Genomic DNA, 22729 nt, shown 5'->3' with positions numbered 1-22729 from the left:
TAAGGTGGGCCCTATTGCATTATGACAAGTGTTATTATATACAAGGGATATTTGGACAGACTCAGACTTGCATACAAGGGAGAATGATGTGAAGAAACACAGGGATAAAATGGCCATCTGCAAACCAAAGAGAGAGGCCTGGAATATGTCCAATCCTCAGAGCCCTCAGAAAGAACCAACCTAGGCCACACCTTAATTTCTACCTTCTACCTCCAGTGCTTGGAGGTAATATTTCTACTGTTTAAACAGTCCAGTTTGTGGTACTTTGTTATGGCAGCCCTAGCAAACTATACAAGGCCCAATAAAATTTGAGAGAGGAATTGAGCAATTAGATAATTCCTTTGGTACTTGGATATCTGTAGCTCGCCTCTGTAGCTTCTGATAGAGAACCCTGAATTTTCACTTGCTAGAGCATTATGTTCCTGGAATAAACTTTTTAAACTTGTTTTGTTTTATGTAACCATGATGTGGTGACTGGAGACCTACATTTGACTGGAAAGAGCAAGCCAGAGCCATGTGTAAGACTCGAGAAACAAGACTCACTTGTCACCTGTAAGTAGACCTCTCTCTCCTCTCAGCTGTCATTAAGGAAAAAAAAAAAAAAAAATGGAATTGGTCTTAGAGATGCTCTGTCACTTGTTGGGAGGGGTGGGGCAGTGGGAAGAGAAAGGGTGTGGAGCGTGGGGTGTAAATAAGGCAGGCAGAAGCTCCAGAGAGGGTGGGGATAGAGCTTCACGGAAGAAAAATATATGAACCTGGTTGGTACAAGAGAGCTTCCCCAGACCCACCCACCCACCCACCCACCCTTTCCCGAGCTCTGTGCTCTGGCGCTGGTGGTTGACTGGCGAGTGGTGCGGAAGGGACCGCTCTGGCGGCGGCTGCTTGCGGGGGAGAAACAAAACCTGCAGGTCCAGGTCGGAGCCGGGGGACTTCCCCAGCAAGTGGGCGAGCTCTCCCGACCTGCGGTCAGCTCCGCCGCGGCCACGGCCAGCCGCGGTGCCCGCTCCCGGCGGGGTCGCGGAGCGCCGGCTGGACCCGCCCCGAGCTCCATGGTTTGCCCAGCCCTGCGCGATGGTGACTCTGGGCGCCGAGGCTGGCGCGGGGCGAGCCCGCAGCTCGCAGAATGAAGGCGGGGAGCGCGGCCCGCGGCCGGCGGGGGCTGGCTCCGCGACCCCAGCGCCCGGAGGAGCGGCCCAACCACCTGAACCCGGAAAACGCCAACAAGTAGTTTCTCGTTGGAGCAGGGCTGCTCGGCTGGGTGTCAGGACTCAGTCCGGCTGCCCGGAGAAGCTCGTCCACTCGGAAACCAAAGCAGAACCACTTTTCTGTCGGTCTCGTTAAGGTATCTGGGGGCGGGAGGGGAAGGGGGTGATCTGCCGGGAAGGGCATGCTGACCCTGCGGGCAGGCATCCCCCCACATTCCGCAATAGGAATGTGGAGGTGAAGCCCTGGGGAGAGGTGGCTGGGAGACTGGAAACCGGGACGCTGTCAGCTCAGGGATCCAGGGGGTGTGCCTCCAGCGGCTTTTCCCAGGGCCTCGCCCCTCCTAGAAAGCAAGCCCCCACCCTCCATCCCCCAGGCGTTTGTTTTTCTTGGGAAGGGGGGATGGGGTGGGATGCGTTGATCACTCGTATTCTCAAAAAATGTATCCTAGTTAGTGGTTTCCTTTCCCAAGTAATAATAATATTAACAACAACAACAACAATAATGTGAAAAGGAAATTGGATCAGGAAATTAGTCACAGGTCTCCTTGGTGAAAGGCAACAGCAGGGAGATTTTTGTGCTTTGACTTCTGCGTTCAGTCTTTGTGCCTGGTCCGTGAGGGAGAGTGGAGGTGAACCGGGAACAGGGCACGCAAAGGGTGCCCTGAGTGCCGGGGCGCTGCGAGCCGTCCAGAGTCCCGAGGGTACGCGCGCAGTGGGGGGCTCCCCGCCCCGTCCGGGGGCTCTCACCCAGCACCACCAAGTTGTCTCCGTGGAGGAAACTCGTTGCCTAAGAGAACTGCCTCCAGGCCAGGGGGGGCCCAGAGAGGGTCTAGGAGAGCGGAAGAGAGGGGCCAGGGCAGGGGGAGAGAAAGGGGGCAAGGGAGGAGGGGTCTGGAGAGAGAGGAGGGATGGGGGTTAGGACCTAGGAGCCGGTTATTTGTGAGAGGGGAGGGAAGTGAAGGGTGAAAAGACGAAGTAGGAGAGATCAGAGCAAGGGGAGAAAGGTGGGAGGCCGGGAAGAAGGTGTCCTGGAAGGTCAGGGAAGCTTAGACCACCTCAGTTTTCTGGAAGCCCGGGGAACGTGTGCTGCTAGAGGCGGGGACAGAGCTGGGCGCGCGTTTCCTCCTGGGAGGGTCCTTTGCCCCTCGCCCGTCTGCAGCCCTGCCTCCTGGGACTCGCGCTGGGAGTGGGGGTGGGGGTCACGGGGCGGCTCTGACGGCCGAGATCTTTAACTTGGCGCTGTGTTCGCCTCCCCCCCAGTCATGTCTGAGCCACAGAGATGGGCAAGATCGAGAACAACGAGAGGGTGATCCTCAATGTCGGGGGCACCCGACACGAGACCTACCGCAGCACCCTCAAGACCCTGCCTGGGACGCGCCTGGCCCTGCTCGCCGCCTCCGAGCCCCCGGGCGACTGCCTGACGGCGGCGGGCGACAAGCTGCAGCCGTCGCCCCCTTCGCTGTCGCCGCCGCCGCGACCGCCCCCACTGTCTCCCGGGCCGGGCGGCTGCTTTGAGGGCGGCGCGGGCAACTGCAGCCCCCGCGGCGGCGGCCGCGAGTTCTTCTTCGACCGGCACCCGGGCGTCTTTGCCTACGTGCTCAACTACTACCGCACGGGCAAGCTGCACTGCCCCGCCGACGTGTGCGGGCCGCTCTTCGAGGAGGAGCTGGCCTTCTGGGGCATCGACGAGACGGACGTGGAGCCCTGCTGCTGGATGACCTACCGGCAGCACCGCGACGCCGAGGAGGCGCTCGACATCTTCGAGACCCCCGACCTCATCGGCGGCGACCCCGGCGACGACGAAGACCTGGCGGCCAAGAGGCTGGGCATCGAGGACGCCGCGGGCCTGGGGGGCCCCGACGGCAAGTCTGGCCGCTGGAGGAGGCTGCAGCCCCGCATGTGGGCCCTTTTCGAGGACCCCTACTCGTCCAGAGCCGCCAGGGTAAGACCAGAACCGCCCCCTTCCCTCTGCTCCAGCTCCTTCCCAACTCTCGGTTCTCTTCCACCAAGGGCCTCTGGGGTGCGGGAGGGGGTGGGAGGGAGAAGAGAACCTGGGCTCCCTAAGGATGAGATTAGCAGCCCGTCTGGTGCAAGGTAAACTCCGGGACCCTGGCCGCCATCCTCCCCGCCCCCTCCATCCTCCACCTGTCCTCAACTCAAACAGATTTACTCTAGCAGATGGGAACTGAAGGGCAAAGGTCGACCTCTCGGTGCAAGTCTGTCCGGAACCTTGTCCTGAAACTGGTGTCGCGCTTCACCTTGAGTTTTTTTTTTTTTTTTTTTTTTTTCCCCTGACTCTTTTGTTCCAACTTTTTCGTTAGTTTGGATGTTTCTTCAGGCCTTCTGGTCATCACGATTTGACATTTTCAGTAAGGAAGGCCTGACACTCCACATCTGATCCACTCAGAGCAGTGGCTCCAATTAGGGATCTAATCTGAAGACAGAGAAGGGAAAATGGAATATACCTGTGTGGCTGGGTGGGGAGAGGGTGGGCCAGCGGGGTCACTTTGTGAAGAGACTCTCCTGAGTGCTATTTGGGCCTGTCTCCTTCCAAGGGGGAAGAAAGCTGAATTGTTTGTCCCAGTGAGTTGAGCAGGGACCCCACCTGCACGTTGAAATTGGGAGCTGGTCATTTTCCCCTTGGGCTGTATCTGTGTTTCTTACAGGTTGACTCTGAATTGGTCACTTGGTGATGCTAGGTTAGTCCGATTGTCTAAATCTGGGTAATTTAGATTGTGGCAAACTTTATTTTACTCTTCAGATTGTGAGTCCATCCTCAATTTTTTTCTTTTCGGTTTCTAGCTTGAATGACAGTTTAAATTTAGTCCTTGAGACTCCCAATTAATTTTTCAGAATCCCATGAAGGGACTATAAAAGTAACTAATACTGGTTTCTCCAGTTTAAAGGGAATAAAAGAAATATAAATAACCAAAAAATTATACAGTATGTGAATGTTTTTTAATTATACATGAGCACAGAGTACTGTATTTAGTTAAATCTTTGCAACTGCGTGTGTCTGGTTTGTTTCTGACACTGGGAAAAAATACCCCCAAGGCAGCTTCACTATGGCTTCATCCTCATTATTGTCTTTTTCTGTATGTCAGAAGTCTCTGCATCTGAGGTATTGTGCAGCTGCCTATCTGATAACTTGTCAGAAGATGTGCTTCTGATACCACTGTAGAAGTCTGAGGATATGTTTTGTTTTCAGTTTGAAATAGAATATGAATGAGACAATTTTAAGCATTGCTCCTCTGTTGGATCTGGCGTTTAAATGCATACATAAATTTTAGTGTTTGAATATGGAATTAATAACTTCAACTCTGAACTCTTCCTGTTAAGACCATTCTATAAATTCAACAAGAGTTGGATTTTAAAACAAAAACAAAAACAAGTGCATATTTACTTAAATTAAATCAAAGACTCATGACCATTACATCTGTGGTTGGGTTTTTTTTTTTGTTGTTTTTTTTGTTTTTTTTTGTTTTTTATTCCAGCTGAGTGCCACAGTACTCTTTCCACTTGGTGGCTAAAAAGATAATCTGAATTTGTGTTCAGGCTCATCATGTGATTTTTTTTTTTTTCCAGATTGCACGCTATAAAAAAAGACAGAATGTTTTATTATCTTTCCTCATGATAATATAATAGATTTCATTGTGGCCTAGATTACATAGCAAAAACTTTAAGATGGTGTTTCATTTTTATTATTGCTATGGAAATTGATTTTATTGATTATTGATTAAAGGGTAGACTATTAACTTGAAAATAGTTTTAAAAAAATGTTCCTAAGATTTCATTGTAACAGTAGTAGGGTTTGACATGTAGCCATTTTAGGTGAGGAAAGAACACAGATGTATTAGAGATTAACACAAGGTCAAAGAGCCATTAGAAGTAGAATTAGGTGAGAATCACAGATCTGGAAAGTTTCCTTGAGGTCACTTCATGAAGACCCTTTATTTTATAGATGAGGAAAATGAAGACTGCAGATGCTAAGTGATGGCCAAGGTCATACAGCAAGTTAATAGCAGATCCAAAATTATGCTGGAGGTCTCATGACGTCTTCCCCAGGCCCTTTTTACCATAACCACTGATTATAACTGACTGGTTTATGAAATCTGCAGATCATGTTGCTCTTGAGATTTAATGCAGGATAAGACGCTTACTAGAATTCTAACTTTGAAAGGTCATCTATGACCTTCCGTAGAGGTCTTTGGTAGAGGTTTTACCCTGCACCACCCACCATTAGAGTCAAAATACGGGATTTGAATTAACTTCTTGAACCTGTTTGAACTTCGCATTTTTATTGACCATTTGATATGTGATGTTTTGCTATCTTTCAGATTGGCTAACATTTGTGGGGCTTGTCTTCAGGGAAATCCCTTTTCAAGTTATTGGGGGTTGCCTAAAAAGAGTAATCAGAAGTCACCATTTTACTGAAATGTGATTTAATATTTTTATATGAACATTTTTAGTTCAGATGATGACCTGACTTAATGTTATCTGACTAGTTTGATAAATAATATTACATTGGGAGGTCAACAGGATGAAATTAATATTTTGCATGGACATGATTCTAGGAGACATAAGTCAATTATCAAGTGGTTTGCTTCAGCTGTGGTCTTACTTCCACAAGCCTCATTCTTGGTAGAAGTTAAGTATTTAACTTTTATAAACCCTCTTTACTTTTTTTACATTAGTTCATCTTTTATTGATATACTTGAGATGAACAATTTCAACTGGCTGAATTCCTATTTCAATTTGTTATACCTGTCATCAATGTCTTTATCTTTTCCCAATATTGAGGAGATTGGCTCAATTATATAACAGATATGTTTTATTTCTAACTTTTATGAACTAAAGTGCCAGAATGAAACCACAGTGACAGGAACTGGATAGATAATTAGCTGAATTTTGTACCATTGTATTCTTGCTTTTTGTTTTGGTTGGCATTTCTCCCTCCTCTATTGCTTTAAATTTATGATGTAAATACATATTCAAAAGGTCAAAATTGTGCAGGTTAACTTGGTAACAGTTTATATTTTATACTTAAATGAATTTGTAAGAATAGTATTCCAAATAGAAATTTGTAAGAAATCAAATATAAGTGGTCATGGAAACCTGTTCTGAAAAAAAATGAGATCAGGAAATAAAAGGAGAAATTATTCTGTTGATGCCATTGGGTGAAATTTACAAATAGCAAAAATCAAGGATGCATAGATGTATTTGTGAAAATGTCTTGCATTGTATATTTCCCAATTTAATATCTAAGTTTAAGAGAAATGAAGGTTGTATGTACTTTCTTCTGAAAACATTATATCGTAGGTAAGTGGACAGGTGCCAGGCCGAAATTCTTTGATTGAACTTCTGGATTTTTTAGAAGTGAAAAAAAAAATAAGATAAGGTCAACACACCAGAATCAAAATATTTTAAATAATTTGTTCCCAATATTAAGGAGCTGAAAGCAGTTATGTTTCTCCTCGCTCTTCCTCGGTCACTTGTTTATCTTTGGTTAGGTGATAGGGCATTTTGTTTTTCTTTTACCTTTAAAGAGCATAGAAAGAATAACTGCCATGGAACCACATTTAAGATGTTGGCTTTTTGGTCTTTGGGTCCAGATCATTTTATGTATGTTCTCCGGCCTTTATCATTATGTGCAGATCATCCTGAATCATCCATGGGAATCAATCATCCATGGGAATCATCCATGGGAATCAATCATCCATGGGAATCATCCATGGGAATCAATCATTTGTTAGATTTTGAAAATACTCATTTTGTTAGTAATTTTAAATTAGTTTATTTCCACAAATTATTAAAATATACTCCTTGAAACTATTAACATTTAAATTTCAATATATAGAATTGGATTCAGAATTGTACATATTTAATTTACTTTTTATGGATTATTTTTTCCTCTTCCTCAAACCACAGATAAAATAGGAAAGAAGTGATCTAAATAACTGTTTGCCAGATTTGAGTGTAACGCTTAAGTTAAAAAATTATAATAAGGAATGGGCTATTTGAGTCACATATTAAGATTAAAGGAAAAAGTATTAATATTTCTTTTGTAAGTATTGCTGAAGTTTAAAGTATTATAGCTTGTTCATAAAAAATTATTGTCAATTATTAGAATTTTTAGAATATTTAATCAGTGAGTATTGGTTATGCAGTCACTCAACTATGTCAGTTATCAGAATACATGGAGAAGATATAGTCTTTTGCCCTCAATAAGCTCACCACTCTATTTATAATAAAACATTTTCTAAAAACATTATCTATTAAATTAAGAAATGCAAAAAAAAATTCCAGGGATATTATAGATAAATTTTCTTCAAAAAAAAAATGGAAATATTGCCTGACACATTTAGAAATGGTGGTGTTAAGGCATTGTTAGTCTTTATTTTATGATGAAAGTATTATCTTGGTTTTTCTGTTTTTACAATGATTTATAGGCTCTGTCTTTGTAATATTATTGGACAATGTGATGAAGGCTGTACTTATACAAAACAACCAAATTATTTAGGGTCCTCATTTCCTTTCCATTTTAATTAAAAGTCATGGCCAACTATATGACAATACTAATCCAAACTTCAGACCCCTGAAAAAAGTGTGCTGTAATGTTTGGTGTTTTTGCATTTGCCCATATAAACATGTAAGTGTCCTTTGACTCTTTCCAGGCCGCTAACTGTAGAGCTCACAAAGTAATTAACTTTATACTTCTATTCTGAGTATTGGATAGGTTCAGAGAGTAACTAATTCAATACATCATTGAAACAATCGAATAAGTTCTTCCTTCTTGAAATCATTGTTGCACTATATGCTAACTAACCTGGATGTAAATTAAAAAAAAAAAGAATCAAGTAAGTTCAATGGAAAATTATATTTTCAGTTGTGTATTTGATCACAAACTAGGTGATTTAATTCACTGCTGAGTATTAGGCATGCCAAAGGTGAATGTAGTTGGAAAGATTAGGTATGACTTTATTCTGTGATATTTTGCTAAAAGCTCATTTGTAGACTTGAGTTGACAAAGCTAATGCAAGTCAAAGAAATTCTTCTTCTCTATTGAGAGCCTTATTTTCAAAGCAGCTGAACACAAGGAATGTGTAGCCTTATATAGAAACATGCAGGTCAACCTTTCCCATTTGACAATGTATATCATTATCATTTATTTTTACTACTACAAAAAATGCACTTTCAGGCCTCATATTTTTTGAACTTCCGAGTCATATCCTTTTATTATGGCAACCTTTAAAAACATGTCTAAATGAAATAGTAAAGGGCACTAAAGGACTGATGAAAGATAAGCACAGATCTCCAGAAGGAAATATGTAGCGGCAACATAGTGTAAACAATAACCATCAATATATTATACAAACTTAATCCACTTCTTTTTGAAATATGAAGGACTCTTTTTCAGTATGAAGGACATAATTTCAGACTCTTTCAAAAAGCAATCTCTCTCATATAAATATATATGAATAGACAGCACTGCTTTTACTTATAGGTTGAAGGGTGGTCATTAATTTTAATATCATATAGTCAATGTTTTCACAGAAAGTGACTAAAATGTGGGTATTTAGGTGGAGGAGAGAGCAGGAGGAGAGAATATATGGAAGCAGTATTGGAAAACTGCCTGGGTGGGATATATGAGACCCACACACTAAACTAGATTTCACAACCAGTGGTGTGACCTTGGAGAATTTACTTCATCTTCTTGAGTCTTGCTTTCCTTTGACTTATTCTGGAAAAAAGAAAATGACACATTGGGCTAGCTAGTGTCCAAACTTCTTTCCAGCTTTTAGATTTTGAGGTTTGGAGGAAAAATAAGGTACTGATTGCTAAAAACCCTGGAGAGAGGGCGGGGGAGAAACAAAATGTCTGCCCTCATTGTGATTGTACTCTAAGGACCATTACACTAATGAGGTAAACCAGTATTGATTTTTTTCTTGTTTGTTTTTTTCACACTTATAACTTTCTGCCCTTTTTTTTCCCTACAGCTGTTGGGTAGCTGCTGCTCTGGTTACCATAGAAACAGGTTAGCTCCTAGCTTCCTGTTCCCATTGAAAACAGCTTTCCCTCAACCACATATTGATCTCAGGAAATCATTTTGCTGTGGCTCAGTCATGAAACCCATAAAGATGATTGGCTCCGTCATTTCCTAAATCTGAGATTCAGTGCAGGTGTATATCCATCCACCACAAGGATAACTGATTAGATAATCTCCGTTTTATTTCCATTTGAAAAGTGTCTTGTCAAAGACACCATCCTTTTCCCTTTCCTGTATCTTATACAGAAGGAAAAGTCTTATTCACTTGAGGATTTACAGATATGCCTAACACACATTTAAGTATTTACAAAATAATGTCAAATTATTGAGTTCTAATATCTTTCATAACTCCTTTTATTAGAATAAACACAGAGAATAGAATGCTGTCTAACATACTTAAAATAAATTTATATTTTAATGTAGCCACTAATGAAGAATATTTAAAGGTAAATATATATGTATTATATAGTGTTCTATGTTTCTCTTTTGGGAAAATAGTTTTTCTATTTCAAGATATACATGTTTACATAAAAAGACGATACATTCATTGTCGTTAACATAGATGCGTACTCAGGGGATAGGTTTATAAAATTTTTATATGTTTAAGCAATGAAAGAATTTTGTAAGAATATGGCTTAAAGTTTTGATTTGAGAATTTTAGTGTGTGTGTGCGTGTGTGTATGTATTATACGTATATGTATCCAAAATATATGCTCTCTAAGTGAGATTGATTACTGTTATATATGACAGACTTCTGGTGTTCATTAGACATAGAATCGGAAGGACACTGGTGATCACTTGGCACAATTGCCTCAATTCATGGAAGAGGCAGCTCACTTGTTCATAGCTATGGCTAGCTTGCGACAGTAGCACGGCTAGAATTTAGACCTTCTGATTTATCCCATTCAATCTCAGTTGCTTAGTCTGCACTGTGTTTAACGTTAGATGTGCAATCTTTAGCTCTTAGGAAGCAGCAAGCATGTTAAGAATAGCATGGGTAGGGTCTGCCCTTTCCCTATTCTGTTGCTTAGTCATAGCGGGGAAATTGTTACTGTTTTATGTATTCACTTTATTTCCAGACTGCCCTCCAGGTACAGCCTTCCATTGCTGCCTTCTCTACCAGTTCTACATCTTACTGCTCTACTACCTTTAAGGCCTCAAAACTAACCTGCTTATGCATTTACCTCCTATTATTTCCCTATATCCCTTTGTATGTGTGTGCCTTTTATAATATGTTTCTCTACTCTTACTTGATTTATTGCCTTGGGAATCTATCAGTGTGAACCTAGTTCACTCTGTTAGTAATGGTTAATATATTTTATAGAGCATTGTGTTCTCACATGTAATTAACCAGATTATAGTGGTTTTACACAAGATAACGGGTGAGTCAGTGGAGTGAAAGGTTTGGAGCTCTTGTTAAGATCTGCAAATGAGGGGCGCCTGGGTGGCGCAGTCAGTTAAGCGTCCAACTTCAGCCAGGTCACGATTTCGCGGTCCGTGAGTTCGAGCCCCGCGTCAGGCTCTGGGCTGATGGCTCAGAGCCTGGAGCCTGTTTCCGATTCTGTGTCTCCCTCTCTCTCTACCCCTCCCCCGTTCATGCTCTGTCTCTCTCTGTCCCCCAAAAAATAAATAAACGTTGAAAAAAAAAAATATCTGCAAATGAGATTGGATGTTGTTGTCAGGTCAGTAAATACAGGGCAGAAAAACTTTTCCTTTAGCCTTTCTTCAGTGGACAGTTTGTCAAAGGTGGTGCTTACCAGACTGTGATGAAATGTAAAACAGCATTAAAATTTGGGGGTGTTTGAGAGAATGAATTTTACAGGAACCAAAACAGAAGAAGTTGGGCCAAAGTGTCGCTGGTGGTATTGGGAAAAAGACACTCTAAATAATTTATGCAGTCACTTGACTGACCTTTTCCTTTGAAAGTTCATAATACTAAGGACATCTTTGTAATCTGACATTTCCTTAGTGTTCCATGTATCAAGAAAATTCTATGTAGACGCCTCAGTAATGTCTTCTTTACTTTCTGTTTGAAGACCCTGGTGATTTGCTATCAGATCCTAGAGTTTTGCTATTCTTTACGTATCTTACAACATTGCTGACATCTTTGAAAATTGAAGCAAAGGTCAATATAGCCTTTCTTGGCTGGTGTTCTGTGATTTCGCCTCACCAATGGAAGGTGTTCTCTCATTTGAGATGTCTCTGTGGAGAGTTCCAGAGATGAAAATAAGCCACCTTTTGGTCTTACTTTACACCAATACTTTGTCCAGAATTGTTAAGTTGTTCACTAAATGATAAAATACAAATACATTTTTAAAATAGTGATTATAAGTAATTTTGTCGACATATCCAAATAATATTGTTAATTCTTTTTTTTTTTTTTTAATTTTTTTTTTCAACGTTTATTTATTTTTGGGACAGAGAGAGACAGAGCATGAACGGGGGAGGGGCAGAGAGAGAGGGAGACACAGAATCGGAAACAGGCTCCAGGCTCTGAGCCATCAGCCCAGAGTCTGACGCGGGGCTCGAACTCACGGACCGAGAGATCGTGACCTGGCTGAAGTCGGTCGCTTAACCGACTGCGCCACCCAGGCGCCCCAATATTGTTAATTCTAAATTTAAGACAACATGTTTAAGCAAAAACTGTTTGAGCCAGAATAAAGTTATTTGTTGAGTGGTTTGTCAGATTGGGTTCAATGAAAACAGCAGAAATTATTCAGAATTTATGTAAAATTTGTTTCTGTGTTTGCAAATTATACAACAGAAATTCAAATATAGGGTTGCTTAATTTGATATTTTTATGTTTATTGATTTACGGTAAAATGCTATTTGCTAAAAGTGAATATTGTGTAATAATTGTATTGGAAACAATAACAAAGTAATCATAGCAAGAATAAACTTCCTTACTATTATAGTTTGATTTATCATCTGAATTGCCTTGCTTCTCTCTTGAGGTAAGCAATGAGAAGGCCATTATGAAGGTTTCTAAAATATCTTTAATAAAACTTGTCTTTCATATAAATTGAGTAGGAAGTGGAGAGAATAGAGCCTTAGCTGGCCCTTTTTTTGTGCAAACAGAATGTAAGCTGCAAGTATTTTTTTTAAGCTATTGGAATTTTATGATCAGGCCTGGTGAACCTATCACAGTCATATAGAAGTTGAAGAACTATTATATCTTTATCATGATTGAGAAATATTTTGAGCTTATGCTTAATTTCCGGGTTCATAAGGTGTTGACGGTGCTTTGATATTTAGAGTACACTGCCAGAGGTATAAAATTCAAGAAAGTTAATGAAATCAAGCATATTTTAATTCACTAATAGTCTTCAACGACATTCAAAATTGATTAGTTTCAATGCAAAAACAGGGTTGTTTAACTGAGTGACTGAGTGTGCTGTTCAATTTGTAATGTGCAGTCTGAGTTCTTTAGTTTTTTTTTTTTTTTTACTGTACTGAGTATTGGTTTTCAAATCTGTTCATTCTTCTATCTATTTATCAATCATTGATTTAATTCATCTGACTTCTCTATCTTAGATAGTTTCTTGGTAACATTATTTCTGAGTAGTTGACTTTCAGTTCAGCGTTTGGTTTCTTTACCAACAACCTTTTGTGTTTCCTCTCCCTTAGCTTGTATTGATTGGCTTATGAAATAACGTGTTGTCATCGGGTGTTATTACATTTCTCTCTAGCTAAACAAACTGGACAAGAACCAAGCACCAAAGACAAAAGCTTTAAAATGCTTTCGAATCTCTTCGCTGACAATTATTGAGCTTCAACTATTGGCCAGGACTAGTTTGTACTGAGTAAGCAAGAAGGGCTAAAGTTTGACATTTCCTTTTAAGACACTTGTATTCTGTTGAAAAAGAAGACTTGTACATCCATAGTTACAATACAATACATTAAACACCACAATAGAGACATTAGTATAGTATGAACACACAGACTGAGGAGGGACCCACTTTACAGAGGAGATGACATTTTAGTTAACTTCCAAAAGATAAGTGTTTTCCAGCAATCAAGAGGAAGGTCAACTGAGTAGTGTGCAAACATGGAGGAATGCCATGCCATGTACTAGAAAGACCAGAGGGCCAGAGAAGAGGCTTGAGAGGTAAGAAAGATTGAAACTGGAAGTGAAAGGATCTGGAAGTGAAAGGCTTAGAAAGGAGATTTCCTGATAAGGTGTGAGATACCCAGTCCAGGGCAAGACTGAACACTATTATTTGGAAAACACAGTGTATTCCAGAACAGTGGTTCTGAATCTTAGATGTGCCTAGAAGTAATGTAAGATGATGACTGAATTTTGTTCCTTGGGGTTCACTCCAGAGATTCAAATTCAGTAGTCAGATTTGGATAAGATTCAGATCAAGTGAGCATCTTTGGGGCTGCAGTTGGCTCCTAGCCCAGTACATGCCAGTACTTTGATGTGACCGTTGCAAGAGCAAATGCAATTTAACAGTGAATTAGGACAATAATCATGCTTAGACCATTATTTCCCAAAGTGCATTTTATAGATCTGCAGCTCTCCAGGATATTAACAAGGGTTGTTCCTCAAAAGAGTTCCATTGACAGATGAATTTGGAAGCCAATTTAAAACAAATTTCACTACATTTTTATTTTTTAATTATATTAATTATTATTATTATTTTATTACAGATCTTTTTAAGGTCAAAGAGTTGAAAGACGGGCTCTCTGACATTTGGTTTTGAGGTGGGAGTGAATTAATGCTAAGGGCTAGACTCAGTTGGCTGAGTTTGAATCCTGACTCCACCATATGCTTGCTGTGTAACTTTCATAAATTTGCTTCTCTAACGCTTTTACTTTTCATCTGGACTGGAAATAATAGTATCTGACTTAAAGGATTGTTATGAAAGTAGACTGAGTATATTCATGTTAAGAATCCTTTGGGCACCTGGGTGGTTCAGTTGGTTGAGATCTGACTTCGGCTCAGTTCATGATCTCATAGTTCATGAATTCGAGCCCAGCATCAGGCTCTCTGCTGTCAGCTGGAGCCCACTTCAGATCCTCTGTCCCCCTCTCTTTCTGCACCTACCCCGCTCACACTCTGTCTCAAAAAAAAAAAAAAAAAAACATAAAAAAAAAGAATTCAGCATAGTGCCTGTTTCCGTAAATGTGAGTTTTATCAACATCATCATCATCATCTATTATGGTGTGGCTGCAATAGCACAATTTGAGGAAGCTTTCTGGCATTTAGAAAGTTCATGAAAATATAAGTTGTTTGTTCCTGAGATTTCTCATGTGGATACTGGATAACTGTCTGAGAAATTGTAGGTACTCAATTTTATCCCCCAAGAATAAGTAGTGATTAATTAGAACAATATCTAACATGTATGTATTATATGCCAGGCATTTTGCAACTGGCAAGGTGAAGGCATATTTCCTGCCTTTAAGAAGTTTGTGGTCTCCTGGAAGAGAACAACAAAAGGGAAGTGACAGTGCAATGACATGAGATCTCCAGGAGAAGCAGGCATAGCGTATTTTGGAAGTTAACATAGTCTTGGTAAGGTTGGAAAAAACCTCCTGGAGGAAATGTCTCTCTTGGTACCAGAGGATGGAGAGGAGGTAGCTGGACTTTTCAGATGGATAGAAAGCCTGCATGAAATTCTAAAAGGGAAAGAAGGCATGGTCTGTGCAAGATACTGTAAGTAACTCAGGACAGCTGCAGCACTGTGTAAGGGATCGCGAGATGTAGCAGGAGACAGAAGCTGAGATTGGATCAAAATTTTGGTAAGCTCTGTTGAGAGGGTCTGGTCTCCCTCTGGTGGTAATGGGGGTGCTCTTGAAGAATTTTTAATGGAGCAATGGCATACAGATTTGTAATTGGGAATATCGCTCTGAAACCTTTGTACCTGAAGAGGGGATTGGGCTGGTGCCGAGGAGTGCAAATTTGTCAGGAGGACTGTAGTTTAGCATGTTATTGCAGTAGTAATCCAGGTAAGAAATACTGGTGACATGAATTAAGACAGTGGCCAGACGGATGAAGTAAAATGAACATAGTTAAAGTGGAATTGTTGATTGATTAGGTGCAGTGAATGAGGCAGAGAGAGAAATCAAGAATGTCTTTCTAGTTTTTGTCGCACAGTGAGACAAGCAAAACCTTCTGACTTTTTTCTAATCCAAAATTCTGTGATTACATGATTTAAGAGTCTGGTTTATCAGTAGTTCTTCTTTCAAGGGATTTAACACCATAATATTTTGTATTATGTTTTGTAAGTTTTATTTTATATTTCAATACCAATTACCCAATTATAGACAGCCATTTCATAGATTTTATGGTTGTGAAATTAGATGCAAGTATGTCCCTTAAAATTTTTGGTTACAATAATTCCCCACCATAAAAAGGTGGTGAGGACTAAGAAGTCCTCTCTAGAAGAAATGTTAGCTTTGCATTGTTATTATTTTGGTTTGAGGCCCAAGAAAATATTAACTTTTGCATAATTTCTAAGTTGACTATCTAATGTAGACTCCAAAGCTAGAAGCTTACACTGAACTGAGGATCCAAAAAATTCTAATGAGATTCTGTGGCTCTAAATACTCCTTAGAAACTTACTTCAAATAAATACTTCCTTTAGAAAAAAGTCCAGGAAGGAGCAATTGTAGTGAGGAAGCAAAACAAAATGAAAGCAAGGAAGAAGATGGTGACTTCAGGTCCAAGGCAGAGTAATTCCTTCTAAAGCATAAATATACCATGCCATTTTCTTGTTTAAAATCCCTTTATGGCTGGCATATTGAGGTATACTCTGTTTTGCCTGACTCTTCAGAATCTGTCCACTACCTGTGTTTCTAATAATACCTCTCATAATCCACCAGTAAAATACTGACTGAAGTCAGACCACGTTTTGCCATTTCTGAATTTCAGGTATGTGTTCATGTTGCTCTGCATTTGCATACAGTTTTCTACTGCTTGGAATACTTGCTCCTCCTGGCTGTAATAGGTTTACTCAATCATCTTTTAGTATCCTGTGTAATTATCAAGTCTTACTTGACACCTTCTAAACTCTCTCAAAAGTAGTTAGTTTCTTCCTGAATGTCCATATCACTTTGCAAACACAGTATTATAGCGCTTAACTGACTAGATTATTTTCCCAAAGCTACGGTAGCAAATTACTACAAGCTTGATGTCTTGAAGCAACAGAAATTTATTCTCTCACAGTTCTGGAGGGTAGAAATCTGAAATTCAGGTTTCAGCAGGATTGGTTTCTTCTGGAGGTTCTGAGGGAAATACTGTTCCATGGCTCTCTCCTAGCTTCTGGTGGTTGCTGGTAATTTGGGGGTTCCTAGGCTTGTAGATGCATCACTCCAATATCTGTTTCTGTTTTCACATGCTGGTCTTCCCTTTGCATTTCTGTGTTTCATTTAGTTCTTATAAAGATGCCAATTATTGTATTATAGCCCATAATAATCCAATATTACCACATCTTAGCTAATTATCTCTACAAAGATGGTATTTCAAAATAAGGTCATGTTTTGAGGTTTGAGGTGCACATGAATTATGGGGAGATACTGTTCAAACTGGCACATGAACTTCACTATTTTGATAACACATTTGTTTTGTTCAATACATCTTTTATTTTCTGATTTCTCCTTTTCCATATCAGTGTGCTCTCATTTAATGGATACAATATATAGAATATCTTTATGAATCTTTCTGAAGATACTAGTTAGACAGTTTTTTAAAGTTCTCTTACATTTCTGGTATTAACTCTGATTCTTCTATGGATATTTTTTTCTATTATTTCATTTTTTTTCTTTTTTATGCCACTGATTTTCTTCACATATCTTTCCCTTTGAAAGAGGGTAGGGGTTGATTATAGTGTTATGTGGGTATATAGACAGGATCAGGTAGAAACCTAGGATTCCCTTCAGAGTGGGTGGGCAAACTAGGAACCCTCTCAAGGTCTAAGAAAGGATGCTCTATTTGGAGACAGGACTTTACTGTATTTCAGTTAATGTGGAGTGACCTTTCCTTTTGTTTTTCTCCATGCACTTTGAGGAAATCTGAGGCATTTAGAAATTTGCTTCACTTTCCTCTATCAAATCAACACACCTAATCAGGATCTGTCTTCCCCTCAGTTGATTCTCGACTTAATTTAGAGAGCTGTTCTTGTGGACTATATTTTGAGGGAAAAATCTGTAGTCAGCCACTAAAGGAAGTGGGGGACCTCCAGGTTGCTCCACAGCCAGTTTCTTGTCCTAGTACCTCTTGCCTTTGAGTTTGGGTTTCCTCTGGATTTCCTTGTCAAGGATTGGACCAATCCCAGGAAATGCTCTCTCTTGCATTATATTGAATTCCATTCTGCTTTTCTCCTCAACCTGCATTTCCATTATTCCAGTGCTGTTTGCTCTATGTCATAGTATTTCTGGTTCAAGAATAGCAATGTTTCCTGCTTTCCATCTCTGTGATTTTTTTTTTCATCATTTTTAATGAGAACTTAGCCAAGGAGATGAAGTTTACTATCTTGCACTAGAATTTAATGATATGTGTATAAGCTTCTTGTCCATACTTGTTATGAACTTGTGCCATTTATTCTTGTTGTTGTCATTGTCCTGAGTTATAAACAGCATCTGGTAGTTTTCTCAGTGAGTTTTTACCACCATTTAAATAATTCATAAGTTTCTACAAGGATCACTTCTCTATGATTCTTCCCTACAAAGTCATTGTTTCTTCTTATTTTCTTTGAGCCCACCTACTATATCTACTTTTATCTCTTGTGGAACCTAAACACTTAATCTAATGAAGGAATTCAAGCCTAACAGTGGTGTATGACTTTACCATTGCTGTAAAGGAGATTATTAGACTACCATTATTACAAAATCCTAGAAAATTCTCATTGGAAAACAGTGAAACTTTAATTTGTCATCTGTCCCTTGAGAATACATTCGTAAGAATGTGAACTTTGGTAGTTTAACAGATGTTTTTTGGTACTTAAAGTCCCCAAATAAAGTAATAGCATTAAGCTGAAATAATGTTTACATATTGGGGCACTTTAATTTTTCACACAGAACCGTTGCCAGTGGGACCAAATGCCTAGTCCCTATTATGTAGAGAAGCATCTGACTGATGATAATAGATGGCACTGATTGTCTCACTAATTACATGGAAATCGGGCCTTCACTGAAGGATGCTGTGTCCTAAGAAAAGATACTAAAGAATGGATGTTGTGGCAGCAAAGAAATTAGCCAAGGAGAGCAGAAAAAAAGATTCCTATTCATCACAGTACTGTTATCTCATTTCATTTAATAAAATAGAAATATCCAAAGGTGAATTTTCCCCATTGTATCTAGAATACACTTTATCAAACTAATGCAGTAATGAAGACCGTTATATTAAAACCTAATTTTGTCTGGATATTTCCTCTGAGCTGTGGCAAATAAAAGGACTGAGAAAGACATTTGAAGAAACATATGTGCACACTAATGGTTATGCAAATGGATAGAAAAGCCTTCATTTATACAAATATACTCTACATTATAGAGATAAGGTAAAACTGTATTGTTTTTAGGAAAAACCATTGAGAGATAATACAGTAAAACTTATACATTAATAATATTCAAAGCACAGCAATATTAAATCAAATTTATGTTTTTAAGATTAAGGGTCATTACAGTTTATTTACTACTATTTTTCCCTTCCTTTTCCTTTCAAGTTTTTATTTAAATTCCAGTTAGTTAACATACAGTTAACTAATTTTAAACTAGTTAGTCAATGTTAAACTAATTTTAATTTCATGTATAGAATTTAGTGTTTCAACACTTAGTACAACACCCAGTGCTCATCACAATAAGTGCCCTCCTTAATCCCCATCACCTATTTAACCCATCCCCATGCACCTCCTCTCTGGTAACCATTAGTTTGTTCTCTATAGCTAAGAATCTGTTTCTTGCTTTGCCTCTCTCTCTCTTTTGCCCCCTGTGCTCATTTGTTCTGTTTCTTAAATTCCATATATAAGTGAAATCATATGGTATTTGTCTTTCTTGGACTAATTTTGCTTAGCATAATACTCTCTAGCTCTATCCATGTCACTGCAAATGGCAAGACTTCATTCTTTTTTATGGCTAGTAATATTCCATTGTCTGTCTATCTATCTATGTATATATTATATATGTGATATATATATATACACATATATGTGTATATATATACACATATATGTGTATATATATATATATATACACACACACATACATACACACACACACACACGCACATCTTCTTTATGCATTCATCAGTCAAAGACCCTTGGGCTCTTTCCATAATTTGCCTATTGTTTATAATGCTGCTATAAACACTGTAGTGCATGTATCCCTTTGAATCAGTATTCTTGTATCCTTTGGGAAAATATCTAGTCATGCAATTGCTGGATCATAGGGCATTTTTTTTTTTTAACTTTTTGAGGAACATCCATATTGTTTTCTAGAGTGGCTGCACCAGTGTTTTTATTTATTTTTTAATTTAAATCCAAGTTAGTTAACATATAGTGTAATAATGATTTCAGGAATAGAATTTAGTGATTCATCACTTAAATATAACACCCTGTGCTCATCGCAACAAGTGTCCTCCTTAATAACCATCACTCATTTATTTAGCCCATCCCTCCACCCAATACCCCTCCAGCGACCCTCAGTTTGTTCTTTCTATTCAAGAGTCTCTTATGGTTTGTCTCCCTCTTTGTTTTTAACTTATTTTTCCTTCCCTTCTCCTATGTTCTTCTGTTTTGTTTCTTAAATTCCACATATGAGTGAGATGATATGGTATTTCTCTGACTAATTTCTCTGACTAATTTCGCTTAGCATAATACCCTCTAGTTCCGTCCACAGTGTTGCAAATGGCAAGATCTCATTCTTTTTGATTGCTAAGTTATATTCCATTGTATATATATACATTCATCATTTGATGGACATTTGGGTTTTTTCTATAATTTGGCTATTGTCCCTAGTGCTGCTATAAACATTGGGGTATATGTGCCCCTTCAAATCAGCATTTTTGTTTCCTTTGGATAAATAGCTAGTGGTTCAATTTCTGGGTTATAGAGTAGCTCTATTTTTAATTTTTTGAGGAACCTCCATACTATTTCCAGAGTGGCTGTACCAGTTTGCATTCCTACCAACAGTGCAAAAGGGCTCCTCTTTCTCCACATCCTCGCCAACATCTGTTGTTTCCTGAGTTGTTAATTTTAGCTATTCTGACAGGTGTGAGGTGGTATCTCATTGTGGTTTTGATTTGTATTTCCCTGATGATGAATGATGTGCAAGTAACGTGTTCTTATTATAGACAGTTGGGGAAGTATAGAATATACTGAAGAAACAAATAGCCCTCTTATCCACTAAAGACTATTATAGATTTAGTATAATTATTTTATTTTTATTTTCTCTAAGAGAATTCTAACCATTGGGGTATAGAGAGTTTAATCTTATAGAGAGTTTAACCTTTGTTATCTGGAACACAGTACCTTTTTAATTTTATTCAAATCTGGTTTTAGATCTCAAAAAAAGATTGTCATCGATTACTTCATATATGTCTTATAAGTTTGTTTCGATGTTATTACTATATATTTTATGTTTAGTTGGTATTGTGAATGATATGGCTCCCCATTACATTTTAACTAGTTATTGATGTCATGTAAGTAAGCTACTACTTTTAGTATATTAATCATCGGTATATGTCTTTTACTGAGTCCTTATTGATTGAAATAGTATTTCAGTTCATTGCTTTTGATTTTAAGTATGTGCCATGTATGTAAGTGATAATTTATTTTAAGAGTTGTAATAGTTATAACTTATACTTTATCTCTTTTTATTATTGTTATAGGTATATAATTTGTAACTATATATTTTCAGCCATAATTTTCAGACATATTTGTAAGTGTTTAACAAATTACCACTTCTGCTTTCTTCTCATTATTTCCTCCTTTTTGAGTCAATTTGAAAATACTTCTTGTGATATCGCCGCCGTATACTTTCAAATTTATTTTTCAGGGATGACTTGCATTCACATACAAAAGTGACCTTGACCTTGACTAAATAGAGAAGTTTTGGTTTTCGTTTCCTTAAGTCTGTAGGTTCTGTCTGAGATTTAGAAACAATAAAGTGTACACAAAAGAGAGGACAGGGAAGTTCCCACACGTTGTCAACACAGGCAGGAACCCTAAACAAGCCTTGGCCCCAAACAGGACATGAGCTAAAACATCAAGTGGGACTTAGGAAGGAAAAAAAGTGTTTAATAAATGGGAGCTAGCGGGATAGAAGGCCTAGACATAAGGGGGTGGGGTGGGATGGAAGAACTGAAAGGAGGTGGGTGTGACTAGGGGGTCAGGAGCCAAGGGGAAAGAAAGGCAGAGGACAATCACAGAGGCCTCATGAGCCATATGAAGCTCCCTTGTTTTCACATCATTTTTAAAAACAAATCTACCTATTTGTATATGTTCACGCTTCTTTTTTCTATTTTCTTTGTCATCTTTTATCACTGTTGTGTTTTTCCTTCTTGTGCATTCTTGCAAAAATTACTAAATAGTCTTCTACATTTCTAATTATCTCATTCTTTTTTGCAATATCAGGTTTCTTCTTTTCTATAATCAACAGAAACTTTAATTTTCTAACACATTTCTCATTCTTGGTACATTCTTTTTATTGGGTTGCTTGGTTCTTTTCTCATTTAGATCAGTTCTCATTTTTTCATTTTTCTTTTTTTATCTCCTTGCTTTTGTTTTTGTTGAATCAATAACTGTGTCTCACAGTGCACTTGGAGCAGATAGTTTTACAGGGACAACTTCACTTTCCAATATCAAGATGCTTTTCATTTATCTCTCACTGCAGATTGCACTTCTAGTACTTCTACTCTTATCCTGCAGTTCTCTTGGTATTTCACACACACACCACACCACACCACCCGGCCCCACCCCTCAGTTTCTCCATCCCACCTATAGAGATGGTTCTATACCTACCATTGGAATGCATCCAAGACTCAGAATTGTCCTGAATTTCCTCATAATCCACTTATATTCTAGCACAGTCTCCCTTTCCTTATAATCCATGTATGTTCTAGTGTGTTGTGATGGCTAAGAGCATAGATCTTGGCATCAGGCAGGCCTGGATTTGGATATGGTTGTATGACACATTAGTTGCATGACCTTGGATAAAGTAATTAACTTCTTTAAATTTCTGTTTCATTATTTGTGAAAGAACCTAGTCATGAAGTGGGTATATGGGGATTAAATGATATGAGAACTAAATAAAATAATGCATTTAATAAGTATAGCAGAATGTCTAATATAATATAAGCCTTCTATAAATGGTAATTACTATTATATGAAGCTTAAGGGCAGGCTGATGTGCAAATATTTAGTCTAATGATTGGTGGTATCTATCAAGTGCTTGTTGTATGTCTAGATCAGGGGACAGGAGAGCTTTTTTTCCATTGGATCACAGGTAGAAAATCCCAGAGGCCGTGGTAGACGGTTTT

At 39.0% G+C, this 22729-nt stretch overlaps 1 protein-coding gene across 18 annotated transcripts in view; it reads left to right on the top strand.

Annotated features, from left to right (window-relative positions):
- Nucleotides 1-416: 416 nt before the first annotated feature.
- KCNC2 (potassium voltage-gated channel subfamily C member 2) overlaps nucleotides 417-22729 on the top strand; it is a 199871-nt gene continuing 177558 nt past the window's right edge. For 4 of the 18 annotated variants that reach the window (XR_006709463.1, XM_045466276.1, XM_045466280.1 and 1 more), the window contains exons 1-2: nucleotides 847-1342; nucleotides 2466-3147. Coding sequence is in view for 17 of the 18 variants with exons in the window: in XM_045466276.1 (XP_045322232.1) it covers nucleotides 2485-3147 (663 nt within the window). In the remaining variant the exon portion in view is untranslated. Of the gene's footprint in view, nucleotides 553-840; nucleotides 1343-1773; nucleotides 1907-2465; nucleotides 3148-22729 lie in introns of those variants that run through there. The other 14 variants (XM_045466283.1, XM_045466284.1, XM_045466285.1 and 11 more) reach the window with 10 other exon arrangements.

Source organism: Leopardus geoffroyi, chromosome B4, assembly GCF_018350155.1.
Source record: "Leopardus geoffroyi isolate Oge1 chromosome B4, O.geoffroyi_Oge1_pat1.0, whole genome shotgun sequence".
Taxonomy (NCBI): domain Eukaryota; kingdom Metazoa; phylum Chordata; class Mammalia; order Carnivora; family Felidae; genus Leopardus; species Leopardus geoffroyi.
Note: the sequence above shows the minus strand (reverse complement) of the source record. Positions and strands in the feature narration are given on the sequence as shown.